The sequence below is a fragment of the Hibiscus syriacus genome, unplaced genomic scaffold, assembly GCF_006381635.1.
Source record: "Hibiscus syriacus cultivar Baekdansim isolate YM2019G1 unplaced genomic scaffold, ASM638163v2 tig00002840_pilon, whole genome shotgun sequence".
In the NCBI taxonomy this organism is placed as follows: Eukaryota; Viridiplantae; Streptophyta; class Magnoliopsida; order Malvales; family Malvaceae; genus Hibiscus; species Hibiscus syriacus.
Window position 1 is genome coordinate 4,770,077 of NW_024061947.1, and position 15,042 is coordinate 4,785,118.

The window sequence follows — 15,042 nt, forward strand, 5'->3', positions numbered from 1 at the left end:
TCTTGCGCATCTATTTTCAAAGGTATGCCAATACAGTATAAGGCAATCCTTGCATCACTGATCCCAGAGAAAAGAGACAGGATATTGATACCACCGAGGAACATGTCTCTTGCAGATCCTCCTCCTCGTGTATGGTTTTTAGGAAAACCTAGAAGCATTTCCACCCCATCAGGTTCAAGTGGAACAACTTTATTCCTTCCAACCCATACCAGATTCCATTTTCGGCACTCATCAAGAACATAATTCTGGACACTCGAAGGTGGCTCATCGTCATAAGCTTCAAGAGCCTCACGGATCCTTTCTGTCAATTTGGCACTTCTTGTACATGTTTGTAAATAGTTCAACTTTGTTCTTGGGTCTTAGGAAGGCCACCATTTTTTTGTCAATGGAAAATCATCATGTATGGTGTATGGAGGAAGCGAAATAAGAGGAAATTTGTTCTCAATTGACATATTATGAATAGCCCCTTTTTCGTGCAGCAACACCAAAATACTTCGAATCTATAAATTCTGGCTCTACATTGTATAAGTATCGTGGCATTTCAGTTCAAACCCCAATTGAAGCAAGTTTCATGTTCTCGTAATAGAAATAAGGAGGCCCAATAGCATCTTTTGGAAGTGTTCTTTGAGTTATCTAATCTGGTTCGATAGGAACCCCAAAACCAATCATTGGATTTAGAAGATGAAATGTATGATAGTCTTCATTAAGAAGCTTCTTTTCAAGCTTCCTTTGCTTCTTCCTTTTCCAAAAATCATAGCCCGAGTTTCGTCTTTTCTTCGGGGTCATTGCATAATGGCTTCCTACCTTCTACCGAAAGAGGTGTGTCAGCAGCCTTAGCCATTTGAACAACACATATAAAATTTGTCAACTCTGTAATTGATGAATCCGGACCACATCTCTCCATGGCTATTGAAGCCTTAGCCTCTGAGTACCCCATTTTCGTCAAGTATAACAGTTTATTCTCCTCATCATAATCATAATTCAGGATTTCCTCGATATCAGAAGAACTATCAATATCTGTGAAATCATCCTGAAAGATCGCTTTATAATCAGAGAAAAGTATATTCCAGAAATAGCCTTCACTGAAAATAAGGTTCACTGTGTCGGCCTAGAATGAATTACCAAGCGATTTATACCAATCCGTCCGACTAGATCCCTCCAGATCCAAAAAATGGGCACCTCATACAAAAGAGGAACATATCTCAGACATTTATGTCAGAATGATTGATTACTTCTTAAGTTTGTGACAACATGAAGATAATTCTTCAAGTTACTTGACAACTGCTGTTTAGTGACACTAGAATGAGAGTATTCAAGATAAACATATTTGGGGCACAGATAAAGCCACAAGTACCCACAACAGTACATTGTCAAAATTGGACCTCGTGGGGATCATGATATTGAAATCAAACAAGCATTGAAAGTAAGCCTTACAGTTTATAAGGTTGGGGGCATTTTGAAGGCCCAATTCAGAAAGATCTATGCGGGACATCTTGAAAGCCCATTTCAACCAGAAATAGGATGGTGGGGTATTTTGAAGGCTCATAGTAATATGAATATTTGGGCATTCTTGGAGGCTCATCTCAGCAAGAAGTAATGTTGAGCACACTTTTAATATATGTATCAGTAAATGTTGGGCCATTTTAAAGGTTACTTCAGCAGATCCATGTGGGGCATTTTGAAGGCTCAGATTAACAAGAAGCAAATGATGGAGAATGCTGAAAACCCATTTCAATCAAAAATTGGAATATTAACTCATTTTGAACGTTTGTATCAACAAATGTTGGGGCATGCTGAAGGCCCACATCATCATGTGTTAAAAATCATTGACTTGAGAAAATATTTCTAATGAGACAGAAAGATATGAAGAATGAAAATGGTGAAACAATGACAGTGGAGTAGACTATACATAATTGCTTCGTTCATCAGACAGTTGCATTAGGGTCCTGGTGTTGAACAAATATTTACTCAACAAGTGGGTTTTAAATACCCAATCTTCTTAACCATGTGTCGCATGACAGCGTGTTCTTTGAATTTGATCCCCATGCAGACTATTCGATCCAGGGTTCAGTTCATCAAAATATTGACTTTGAATTTTGTATTCTATGTGTCAGTGATGATTAGAAATATTTCTTTGAGGTTCATTACAGTTAGGTTCAATCATACTGTTAGGGCTACAAAGATATTTTTCACAACAGTTCTCACTTACTTAATGACATTGAATAAAGAGGCTCAGCTTATGTTATTCTTATTCCCGTTGTTACTGGGGTTATCATTGCCAACCAGGGTGAATTGGGTTTTTATCTATGTGGTTTATTATGTGCGTTTCATCTACAGCAACAAGAATTCCATGAACCTCCTTCTGTATATAGATCCTTAGCTGATTTGTTTCTACTTCCTACAATACTCATTACGGAAGAAAACGTGATCGGTATCACACTTGCCTTGCCCGAGATAATATCAAGATCAGTTAGTGTCTCTTATTCAATTCAGCACTAGCATATTTTGTGAATTTGACCAACTTTTTAGTCATGAAACACACCAACATCTCACTTATATTCCCATTGAGTTTTGTTCTCAAGTGGTCTTGTGACATCATACAAAAGCTTTGAACACTGTGCAAAGAGCTTCATGGGCCAGAAATCTGTGTAGAAACCACAGAAAAGGATGAATGTGTTATCAAATATTTTACGAACATCTGAGCAGAAACCATATGAAATGATGAATGTGTTATCAAATGTTTTATGAACCAGTTATTCTGATGTTGAACCAATGTTGTGATCATATGGTATTTCCATTTGTTTATCTAAGATGAAGTTTTTCTTCTTCAAACCCAAGGTCAGAAGTGAGATATGATGAAGATTTCTTTCCACAGAAGGGAAGCAAAAATTTTAACAACAAGAAACTAGTGGAGCCAACTAATGTTGAACGACATGTTGTTGTTAAGCATCTTGACATAATATGGTCCAAGTTGCCTTGTTCGAGATCTAATTAGATGTGGAGACATGAAAGGAATTAGGATAAATCCACCTTATGATGTGTTTCAAATCAGAACAGACACTGATCTCCTAATTAATTTGCTGAGTCAGACATATCTACATCTACATTCTTCAAAGATGATAGACTCTATTTTCAAAGATGAAAGCTTTATTGGATTTTTACACAAGTCCAAGCAAAGAAAGTCGATGTTATCAAAGACAAAAATGGGATCAAATGGTTCTTTAGCTTTATGGCATAGGTTGCTTCACTGATATCCAGAGGTAACCCTAGAAATAAATGATGAAGTGAAGGAAGACCAAGTTCACCACTTTGAAGTCAAATGAAGATTGTATCAACATTCATAAGAATATCATTTGCACAATAGACAATGTATTACATTGATACATGTGATTCCATTCAAACATAAGGTTTTTTCAGATTTTCATATGGGAAGGAAGATTAATGATACCTTACAAGAAGAAGGTAGAATTCAAAACCTCGAATACAAGAATCACGCAAACATCTGAGGAATAGATAGACGAAATCCACAAAAGAAGCATTATTTTAAAACGGGGCATGTTACTCAATCAACAAGTTATTTCAATGAGAAAACACTTTCCAAAGTTTCTCATTTAATCTTTTCTGAAAATGAAATTGTTGAATAGTAAGAAAACGATTTTCAAAGTTTCTTACTTAGTAAACTATTTCTCACATCTGTAAGCCCTTCAGTGCATGATGTTTTCAAAACCTTCAGGTCATCTATAAGCCTTTCAGTGCATGATGTTTTCAAAGCCTTCGGGTCATCTGTAAGTCCTACAGTACAGGATGTTTTCGAAAAGCCTTCGGGAGCTTTTTAATGTTTTCAAAACCTTCGGGTCAGCTGTAAGCCCTTCAGTGCATGATGTTTTCAAAGCCTTTGGGTCATCTGTAAGTCCTACAGTGCAAGATGTTTTCAAAAAGCCTTCAGGAGCTTTTTGATATATTCAAAGCCTTCGGGTTATCTGTAAGTCCTACAGTGCAAGATATTTTCAAAAAGCCTTTGGGAGCTTTTTGATATTTTCAAAGCCTTCGGGCCATCTGTAAGTCCTACAGTGCAGGATATTTTCGAAAAGCCTTCGGGAGCTTTTTGATGTTTTCAAAACCTTCGGGTCATCTGTAAGCCCTTTAGTGCATGATGTTTTCAAAGCCTTCGGGTCATCTATAAGTCCTACAATGCAGGATGTTTTTAAAAAGCCTTCGGGAGCTTTTTGATGTTTTCAAAACCTTCTGGTCATCTGTAAGCCCTTCAGTGCATGATGTTTTTAAAACCTTCAGGTCATCTGTAAGCCCTACAGTGCAAGATGATAAGACCTCCGGGCCATTCATAAGACCTTCGGGCCATTCATAAGACCTCTGGGCAGAATGTTTTCAACATTTCAATCCTACTCAAAAGAAACCAAATAAAAAAATTATTGTCTTTTTCATCTTTTCTCTATTCTTGTTAACACAAGAATGAGCAAAGAGGGGAAGCTGTAAATACTAATTTTTTCATTTTATTATTTTATTATTATTATTATAATTATTATAATAATTATTATTATTTTATAAATTATTACAAAACAGGCCCCAAATACATTACAAGCCCAACCCGGATACATCAGGCCCAACAGTGACCCAAACATGGTGGCCCAGATCCAGATGGCCTAGGTAAACCTTAAAACTAGATTAGGGTTCCCATCTCAATACCCTAGCTGCCTCAGCATCACAGCCGTTGGATATGAGAGATCTAACGGTCTACAGGAGGTCCAGCATGATGCAGCTAGGATTTCTAAACCCTAGCTTCTACGCCGCCGCCGTCTCAGCTATCTCCAAGCTTCTAACCGCCACGCCTCTGCCAGGTGGTCCAACGCCTACTACCGACACTACAGTACCACGCCACCTCGTTGTTGAAGACTCCAGAAGAGCCAGTTGCACCCCCACATCGCAGCTACAAGGTGAGTCACCACTATAGTATGGTGACTCACCGAGAAAGCCCTCTGAGACCAGTCCAAAGACAGCTCGGTGGTGGCCTATAAATATGGCCACCGAACCTGCAAAAGGGAAGAGATGACGACATAACCCAGCAAAACACGGACAGCAACCAACGAAGAACAACAGGAAGAAGATACGAACAAGAAACAAGCAGTAAGCACAACCATAACAACACCGACGACAGAAAGTAACGAAAAACAACCGAGAGAACAGTGAAGAGACTTACCAAGCGTCGTCGGAAGCCAAATCGACGTCGAACCACAATTGGTTCGAAGGTAAAAATTGTAGATCTACGGTATTAAGAGGTGTTTTTGGTAAAAACAATGTTAGATTTGGATTCGCGTTGAAAAGAGGGTTATTTTGGGTAACTTGGTAATTTCCGGCCACCGTGCGTGGTGGTCGACGGTCGGCCATCACCACCGGAGTACGGCTACCGGCCGGAGATGTTTTAGAGAGAATGCAGAGAAAAAAATTCTTCTTTCAATTAGAGAGAGAAGAAGAAAGGAAAAAAATGAGGGAAATGACCTTAAGGCCAGCCATTATAGGGTATTTATACCCCTTCCCAAACGACGTCGTTTTGGGAAGGGTGTATCTGTAATTTCATAAAATGGGTAAATCATACGCGCAGCCATTGAAGTTTTGCAAACTTTTATTTTAGTCATTACAGTATGTTTTCGTGCATTTTAATTTTTTTTGTAATTTTGTTTTATTTATATTTTAGTCACTATTTAGTATTAATAAATATTTAGGGTAAAACAACCTATTAAGTCCCTTATAGTTTTAGTATTTTTTTATTGTAATCCTATATTAATTTTTTATGGCTAAATTACAGTGTTAATATTTATATTTTATGATATTATTAATTATGTCAATTAATTTTTGATATTTTATAAATTAATCACTAATTTTTATAATGTTCAATTTTGACTATGAATTTTATATATTTATGAATATGATTTAATTGCTTTAATTTCAATTATTTTTTTATTTAAAAATTTTCTCAAATTTATTGTAAATTAGCTATTCATGATTAATTTGCCTTTAATGTTTCATTTTCCTTAATTACTTGTAATCTTAATATTTGTGTCTTTGACTTTATTTCTTATTTTAATTTTCTTTCCATTTATTTATAATTGGTATATTAAATTTACTTTCCATTCTATCCATTTTTAAACATAATAGAAATTAATACTATTTGACTTTATTATATAGATATTAATTAAATATAAATTTCTTTTAGTATTTATTCTATTAATTCGTTTGCCTTTCTTATATTTATCCATGGTATTTTATTATTAATATAACATTAAGTGTGTTGATACTATATTTTCAATTTCTTTTTATTTTAATCATTATTTAATTACAATTTTATTTTATTTTTATTACTTTCAATATGTTTAAATTATTACTTTAATTATTATTTTATTATTATTCATATTAGTCATATAAATATATATAATAAATAATATTTATTTTTTTAAAAAAATACTATTTATAAATTTAATTTTATATAAATTACTTTTAGGAAAAATAATCATATTTTAATATTAAGAAATAGACTGCCTTAAAGCACCTAGAAGTCCTTTTCTGATATTCTTAAATAAATAAATATCCTTTTTTTTTATAAATTATATACTAATTTATTTTAATTATTTTTAGAGAAATGTTTTATTAATATTTATTTATTTTTTTAATATTAAGAAATGGGTTGTCTTAAAGCACCTAGAAGTCATTTTCTAATATTCTTAAATAAATAAATATCCTATTTTTATTTATTATTTTAAGAGAAATGTTTTATTAATATTTATTTATTTTTTTAATATTAAGAAATGGGCTGTCTTAAAGCACCTAGAAGTCATTTTCTAATATTCTTAAATAAATAAATATCCTTCCCCAAACGTAATCGTCCACGAATCCCTTTTTATTATGAAAAAAACAAATTTTGGTTAAACGTATACCAGTTTTTCTTTTAAAATGGTATTTTCTTAAAACTATTTTAAAAGATGATTTTCAGGTATTCGATCTACCTAATTCAAAAGGTCAATGGCGACTCCAAAACATTTCTTTAAACAAGCCATTAATTTATTCACATTATTTTTCCCGCCAAGTAAAATTTCGTGCCCGGACGAAAACTGGTTACGACACATCTGATTAAAACTTTATTCTATTTTGATGTCTTGAAACACAAGTATCACTGATGGCCTATAGGATAAGGAACACAGTTTTTCTGTATCTGTAAGATTTGCATATCCGTAATGAAACTCTAATAAGAAAAGGAGGATCCGTGAGTACGAGTTAAGTTGAGGTCGAAATGAACATATCAGACTGAACACAGTGGTTTTTATGTTTGAACACTGCGTGGTAATAATAAAAAATCATAATTGTTAAAGTAAAATGAATCAAATATGTAAACAATGGTGTATATATATATATATATATTTCAAATCTCCCAAACAGGGGACCAAAATTGATGTGCATATGTTCCCTCAAGATTCATGTTATCTTTTTTATGTACGATGAAAGCGAACTAATTTGGCCAAAATGCTTTTAGAGACCCTATGATTTAAAAGGTTGATGATGCGATTTTGTGTAATTTCTTTTTATCTTGAAACATTATATAATTCCTTTGTACTTTCTCCCGTGATTCATACATCATATATATTAAGCATAATTTATGGTCAGCAACCTACTACAATGGTCCATAACATTGACAATTACATAGCAAAGAAGCCATATATATATATATACATTCACAAATGGATTTCATTAATAAAAAATAATTGAATGAATCAAAATTATAACACATTCAAAAAGAAAATTGGAGACGATAGTCATCAAAAGACGCATACATAAAACAAAAATATTAAACTTAAAGTACGAAGAAAAACATAACCTTACATTGAGAATGACGTCCAACATCAAAAGAATCCAATAACTATTATAAAATTTATTGTCTCTGTCGAACGAGATATTTGACAAAGTGATAAATGAGTGGTGAGCGATCCAAACAATTTGGCAGACTATTTTGCTACACAATTATGATTATATAAGCAAACAAAATTTTACCAAAGAGAAGATCTGACGATACATGACTACCAACAAACCAATCAAAAAATAAATTTCGTAAAGATCTTTGTGCGAGCACCAACATGACTGTAAAGTTATACGAAAAGATCAAAGAAAAATGTGACATAAAATCAAAAAAAGAAAACATGTCACAAAGATAACAATTTTTAGTTAAAATTAAAAAAAAACTCAAGAAAAAAAGAAAAGAAAATATATGACATAGTATTAAAAAGAACAAAAAAAAATCATCGGTGACCAATAATCAATATTAAGATTAATATCATCACAAGCTAAACAAAAATAAAAAAAAAAGAAAGAAAATGATGACAAAAATATCAAGAGAAAATTTAAGTTAGGGAGAAAAAAACTTATATTCCTGACGTGGCATACTATAATGATATTAATGGTATATAATTATCATTGTGATACTATAATGATGTCACATGGTATTTTAAAAAAAGTGTTTTTTTTTATTTTAAAATATTAAAAATATTTGTTTCAAAATTCTAAAAAATATTTAAAAATTAAAAGTTATTCAAATTATTTTTTGAGTTTGATAACTTAATTGAGTGTAAAAAACATTATGGAGGTTAATAATATTTTTAGAAAGAGGTTCATAGATTTTTCGTATTCTTAAGTTAAAATAATTTAATTATCAAGTTAAGAATATAATTTGAGTAAAATTGTCAATTAAATATTTTTATATTATTTCATCATAATAATTAAAATTGAGGAATATTTTATTTCAAAATATAATATTTAAATAGATCGGTCCGCACATTGAACAATGTCTGTTTACAGGTCCAATTCAAGCAACTAGGAAACAAAATTTAGAGAACAATATTTAAGTAATAATTATTTAAATTTTATATAGTGTACCCGATGGGCTCGTTATACATCCAATCTCACGCAAATAGATTTAATATTTGTAATTTTTAAAAAAGAAATTTAATGAATTAGTTTATATAATCATTTGTTAGTCGATTACTACTTTTTCTTTTCTTCGGCAAAATATTTACCCTATCCAGATAGTATATTTAATGGGTTTTTTTTAAAAAAAAAAGCTTAAAACCACATTCTTTATTGACTTTTGAAGGAAAAGTGAAATATTATTTTAATTGAATTAGTATAAATCAACGGCTGATCCAAAAAAATAGTGGATACATAGGTAATAATATAAAATTTTTAAATGGGATATGTACAAATAAAATTTTAGGTGAATACCGTCCTTAAAATAAGTAATAAATTGAAAAAAAAATCAGATTTCATAATGGACACGAAAAATTTTAAGATAAATAGTATCAATAAAATAAATAACTAATTGAAAAAATTGACATCACTAAACCGCCCCTAAGTATTAAATCATAACTAAATTATTTTATTTTATTTGATATGGAAGAGTACGACTTTGATCACATACGAGATGAAACTCAAATGAAAGCAAGGCAGAGAGTTTGCAGGATGAAACTAGATACATACCAACTAGTCCTTATTTAAAGCACACAAATACATTTTATGGTGGTGGTGCTTAGAATTGATTAAAACGTGGCCTAGGGTGACAAACAAGTGGACGAGCCATTTCTGTAGCGAACCCTGGCCCTGGGCTCAGATCAACCCTCTCACCACCCTTCACTTCCCACTCGAAACATTGAACCAAAGACCCCACTGCTGCATGCATCACCAACATGGCAAGTGAGGCTCCGGGGCAACCTCTTCGCCCGCTCCCGAACGGAAGGAACCGAAAGTTCTGACCCTTGAACTCCATTTGATGCTCTCCGATCTTCTCGTCGGAGCTTCCTAGGAACCTTTCAGGGTCGAATTCATTAGGGTTGGCCCATGAATGAGGGTCCCTCATGACAGCGTACACATTCACTATTACTCGGGTCTTAGACTTCACCAAGAATCCATTTACATTGCAATCTTCACCACATTCCCTAATGATCAATGGAGCTGAAGGATGAAGCCTTAGAGTCTCTCTTATGACAGCTCGGAGATACGGAAGGTTCGGGATGTCGGATTCTTTGACAACCCTGTCCGGCCTGACAACCGAATCGATCTCCTCTCTAAGCTTCTTCAAGGCTTTTGGTTTGTTGATGAGCTCACCCATTGCCCATTGCATCGCCGACGACGATGTATCGGTACCGGCCATGAAAATATCCTTTTATTCCACAGTAAACATCAATTAGATAATAAATTGATTTCCCCAACTAACTAGCATATAGCAACTGATGAAAACTACAACTTACCAGCAAGAAAGACTTGATGTCCTTCATGGAAATCTTGATTTCAGCAGTTGGATCTCTGTAAACCTCCAACAAAATATCCAACAAATCCATCTTTTGATTCACATCAAAACCTTCACTTACCTTCTCTTGATGTTCCTTAATTATCCTCTCCACCAACTTATCATACTTCAACAAAGCAGCCTTAAGCTTTTTCCCATTCCCAGAGAAATCAAGTACTTTCAGAGGACCCATAACATCTCCAACGCTAATCTTCCCTGAAAGCTTCAAACATGTATGAATAAGCTCCTTAATCTCATCGGCATCGTTATCGTTTCCCGAACATCGTGTACTCATCGCCATTCTACATATGGTATTGTTGGTCAGAGTCGTGAACTCGCTGCTCAAATCACAGCTCTTTCCTTGTTTGCAACAGTTCATCACGGATTCAACCAGATTGAGCTTCTCTTGGTCTCGGATATCGGCGAACTTGTCCAGCTGAGGCACCGCCAACAGCCTTGTCATGCAGAGTTTCTTCATGAAACGCCAGTAGTCACCGTATTGAGCCAAAACGAACCTCGAGCCTCTATAAATGAAGTACTCCGAGGAACCGAATTCGGGCCTGGAACAAAAATTGAGCTCTTGGGTTCTGAAGATTTCTTTTGCAACGTCGGCGTTGGATACAACGAGGCAGGCTGATGCACCGAGGCGGATCCCCATGAGAGGGCCATAGCGTCGAGCCAGGTCCTGGAAAGATTTTGGTAGGACAGAGGTGACCAGATGGAGGTGGCCTATGAAAGGGAGAGCGGGTGGGCTCGGTGGCTCGGGGATTGTGGTTCGAGCAGGCTTCAGAATTTTTTTTATGAAAGAATGGACCATCACAACAGTGATGAACCAAATCAAATACTGAAAGTAGTGAATGTCTAGGGAAACCGATGCCATGGCCAGTTGGAGAAGAAGGGATGCTTCTCTTTACTTGGGGATGCTAAATGGTTGCCTTTTAACATGCTTTTATAGACATTCTTTCTCTCATTTTTTTCTTTCTTTTAATAAGAAATATACAAATATATTCATAAAGAAACATAATATATTTGTATATATGTCCAGTAATTGGCAGGATGAAGAAAAGAAACAAAGAAGTAATTGAAGAAAAGAGAAGAAGAAAAAGGAGTAATTGAAAAATTATCCCTAAAATATTTTTGATTTAAAAAAAGACATAATTAATATTTTACTTAAAGTTCAAGGGTTAAAATAAAATTTAATCCTTTTATTAACGTGCCAAGTAATCAATCTATTAATGGTTTAATGACCGTTAAAGTCTTAATAACTAAATATTTAAAGGTGGATATATTAAGTGACCATAAATTAATTAAAATGAAACAAAAGTGACCATGCATTAACTTTTTTTTTTCTGAAATGAGTTAGCATACTTTTATAAAAATGAAACAAAAGTTACCAACTCTATAGTTTACCCTAAAATTTAAAGATGTGAAATTATAAAATTTCAATAAAATTTTATGAAATGTAAAATTAGATTATAAATAGAAAATAAAGAAAATACTTAAACTATAAAAGAATTTAAAAAATTTAGATGTAGAATCACACCCAGTATCCCTTAATTCATCTCTAAATATATTTTATTAACTATTTTAATTTCTAATGCATGAAATTTAAGATGTGACATAGTATTGTTGAATGCTTAAAGAATTAAGAGAATCTTTCACTCATGATTTTGCTTCCTGCACAGACAAACATGGGATTGAGACTTGAGGAGAGGTCAGGGGACCACAGGGGATGGTCCATATTTGGTGGCAAATAAATTAAAATAGAAACGTTGGCATTCTTTACCTGGAATATATTCATATTTGGACTTTGCTGTGGCATTTTAATGGATATTGATGTTGTTATTTAAGACCTTAAATTATATTAAGCAACTACATTCGGTTGTATAATCAAGTTATCCATCTTTATTTTCTTATATGTTTTTAAATTATGAGTTTCAGAAAAACTTCATTTCTTTCCTCTAGTGTTTCTCCTTCTCCTTCCTCTCTAGAATAAGATTAGAATTAGATTTAGAATATATCAAAACCTTAAACCATATTATATAACTGCTTTTACTCCCTAATCAAGACCATTATTTATGTACTATATTATATGTATTAATTAAATGTTTTCATTTAAGTTTTCCAATCAATAATTCAAATCGGCAAGGACCATGTAATAATTTTAGAAATTTCGTTTTCCAAAGTAGTATAATAGAAATCACAAAAACTTTGGGACAAAATATGCTCAATTATCGGGCTTTTTTACCCTAATATATGTGAGAAAGGTGTCATTAATGACATGGAACGAAGAACGACCTATGGTCGAAGTGTGGGAAGAAGTGAAGAGAGGCGGTGGTTATATTTGGAATTTAGTTTACAAACAGAGACTGAAAATATAAGATGAATTTAGTTTACAAACAGAGACTGAAAATATAAGATGAAAATATAAGAACGACCAATCATTTTCTTCCTTCTACTTCTTTCACAAAGCACTTATTACAAACATTTCATTAAATCGTCGTTCTTCTTTACTTAATTGAATACCACAGTAAGTTGGTTTGCAGACTTTATCTTTCTTCTTCAACACAATGTTTATACAGAAATCTTTCAAACTTATTTTCTTCATCAAATTTGTCTTTCTTCTCACTTATTGGGACTTTCTTTTTAGGTGGAAGCAAGGCGGTTAAGCTTCAAACTTCCAGGTACAATCCGAAGCCTCTCTTGGGCAAGAAGACACCCTATTTTACCTGGTTAAAGAGATGAATGGCCAATGGCCGAAGTGGATAAAAGAAATGAAGTGCGGCTAAGATTAGTGATGATGAAGAAATGCTAAGAAAAAAAAGAGATTATGATATTATTAGGATTGTGATCAAATTTACAATCTAATTGTGCAGCCCGATTACAATTGTTGGGTTTATATAACCCATATCCTTAACAAATTACCAACAAACTAATTAGTTGGAAAACTAATTACTATTGATCTTCTAACATTCTCCCTGCTTCCCCATGTTATTGATCTTGTTTTGTAGTTGATTCTCAACAGATGACGACAACAAAGCGATGCAAACATAAACAGTAACTCCCATACTTGATTTGGCAAGAAAATTACATCTTCTTTCTTTCCATTGTGCTTATTCTTCAATATTACTCAGACTTCCTTAGTATTCATTCAGAGTTTCTTTCTTCAATATTCTTCTTTGTTAATTATTTGGACTTTCTTCCTACTTTCTTAACCTTCTTAATCTTCGAAACTTGATCTCTAGAACTTTGATGGTTCACGAGCAAAACGAACAAAACAAAGATGAAAACATTTCATTTTTTTATCTTTCATACAATTTCCTTTTATTCATCATCACTGTATTTCTGTCCACTTATTGGGACTTTCTTTTTGGTGGGAGCAATGTAGTTAAGCTTAGAGCTCTCGAGTACAATCTGAAGCCTCTTTTAGACAAGAAGACAACCTAATTTGTCTGGTAAGGAGAGTAAGGTTGTTAAACTCTCGACTCTCCCCAAATATTTTCTTTCATGGACATTTAGTCGTTAAGCTATCAAGTTCCATTGGCATTATACCTTGTGATAAAAGCAGCAAGCGATGAACAACTAGTATCTTGGAATCTTGGCAATTGGCATATCTCCAAATGATAGTTCATTGCATCATGAGGCTCATTTCCACTAATAAAACCTCAACAATATCCAAATATTTGCATCAAGAATAACCAATGAACAAACCAAACCAAAAAAAAAAAAAACCTCATTCGAATCTATAAGAAGCAATAAGTGAACCTTCGACTCTTGCTGAAGTCAACCAATATTCACCATGTAACAGAGGTTAGCAACCATTACAGATTCAAAACAATAGCAAACAACAACCATTAAACTAACCATACCCAGGGCGATGAACAATAGCAAACTATCCTCAAAAGTAACAGACTAGCGAACAAATCTGATATATCACCATCATCAACCAAATGTACCACGAGTAGAACAAAATAAAACCGACGAAATCAAGAAACATATAGCATAAGCTTTAAATTCACTGATTTATAGCACCAAAACCAGAGAACGAAACCCCAATATATCAACAAAAGATAATGAACTTCAACAAAACCAATAGCGGCATAGGTATATCATATCAAAGTGAAGTAACAGCACAGGTTCAACAATCGGAAATTTCATATCAAAATGTATAATGTAAATCAACAGTAACCAAGGAAGCAAAATGTTAACATATTTATAGCACTTTGATGACCAAAGAAAAACAACAAAGAGAATTATTTTTCAAGATCTTGATCGAGACGAGGCAAATTAAAAAATAAAACGACAGATAAACTAGATCTCACCACAGTAACTAAATGCAACGAACGTGTAACATCTTAAATTTTGGGCTAGTAGTTTCGGGTTTACCCTATAACACCCCTAACCCGTACCCGACTCGGATACGAATACGAGGTGTTACATTGACTTTTCAAAACGTTTACTCTTAGAAAGTCGTGGAAAATTTAAATTTCCATTAAAATAAAAGTGAAATAATTTACATAAGTATAATCAAAATTAATTACAAAATCGATCAGAGCATATGTGATTTAAACTTTGATTACATGCCAATAATATTAATATAAAATGACATACTGTTTGAATCACTTCTGATCTAATCTTCTGTAAAAGATATGTTGCCTTGATAGATCCTGACTCTAATCTTCCTGTTTCTTGGTACCTACGTA

The 15,042-nt window shown here is 33.3% G+C and overlaps 1 protein-coding gene across 1 annotated transcript; it reads right to left on the bottom strand.

Moving 5' to 3' along the window:
- Window positions 1-9,582: 9,582 nt before the first annotated feature.
- Window positions 9,583-11,245, bottom strand: LOC120155344 (3,9-dihydroxypterocarpan 6A-monooxygenase). The gene is made up of 2 exons (XM_039166909.1): window positions 10,302-11,245; window positions 9,583-10,213 (listed from the first exon to the last, which is right to left on the bottom strand). Exons 1-2 carry the CDS (start codon window positions 11,217-11,219, stop codon window positions 9,584-9,586), a joined length of 1,548 nt encoding a protein of 515 aa, XP_039022840.1. The 5' UTR covers window positions 11,220-11,245; the 3' UTR covers window position 9,583.
- Window positions 11,246-15,042: the final 3,797 nt, after the last annotated feature.

Coding starts and splice junctions, on each gene's coding strand:
- LOC120155344 (XM_039166909.1), bottom strand. CDS start 11,219: ATGGCATCGGTTTCCCTAGACATTCACTACTTTCAGTATTTGATTTGG. Junction 10,214..10,301: donor ACATCAAGTCTTTCTTGCTG/GTAAGTTGTAGT, acceptor GTGGAATAAAAG/GATATTTTCATGGCCGGTAC.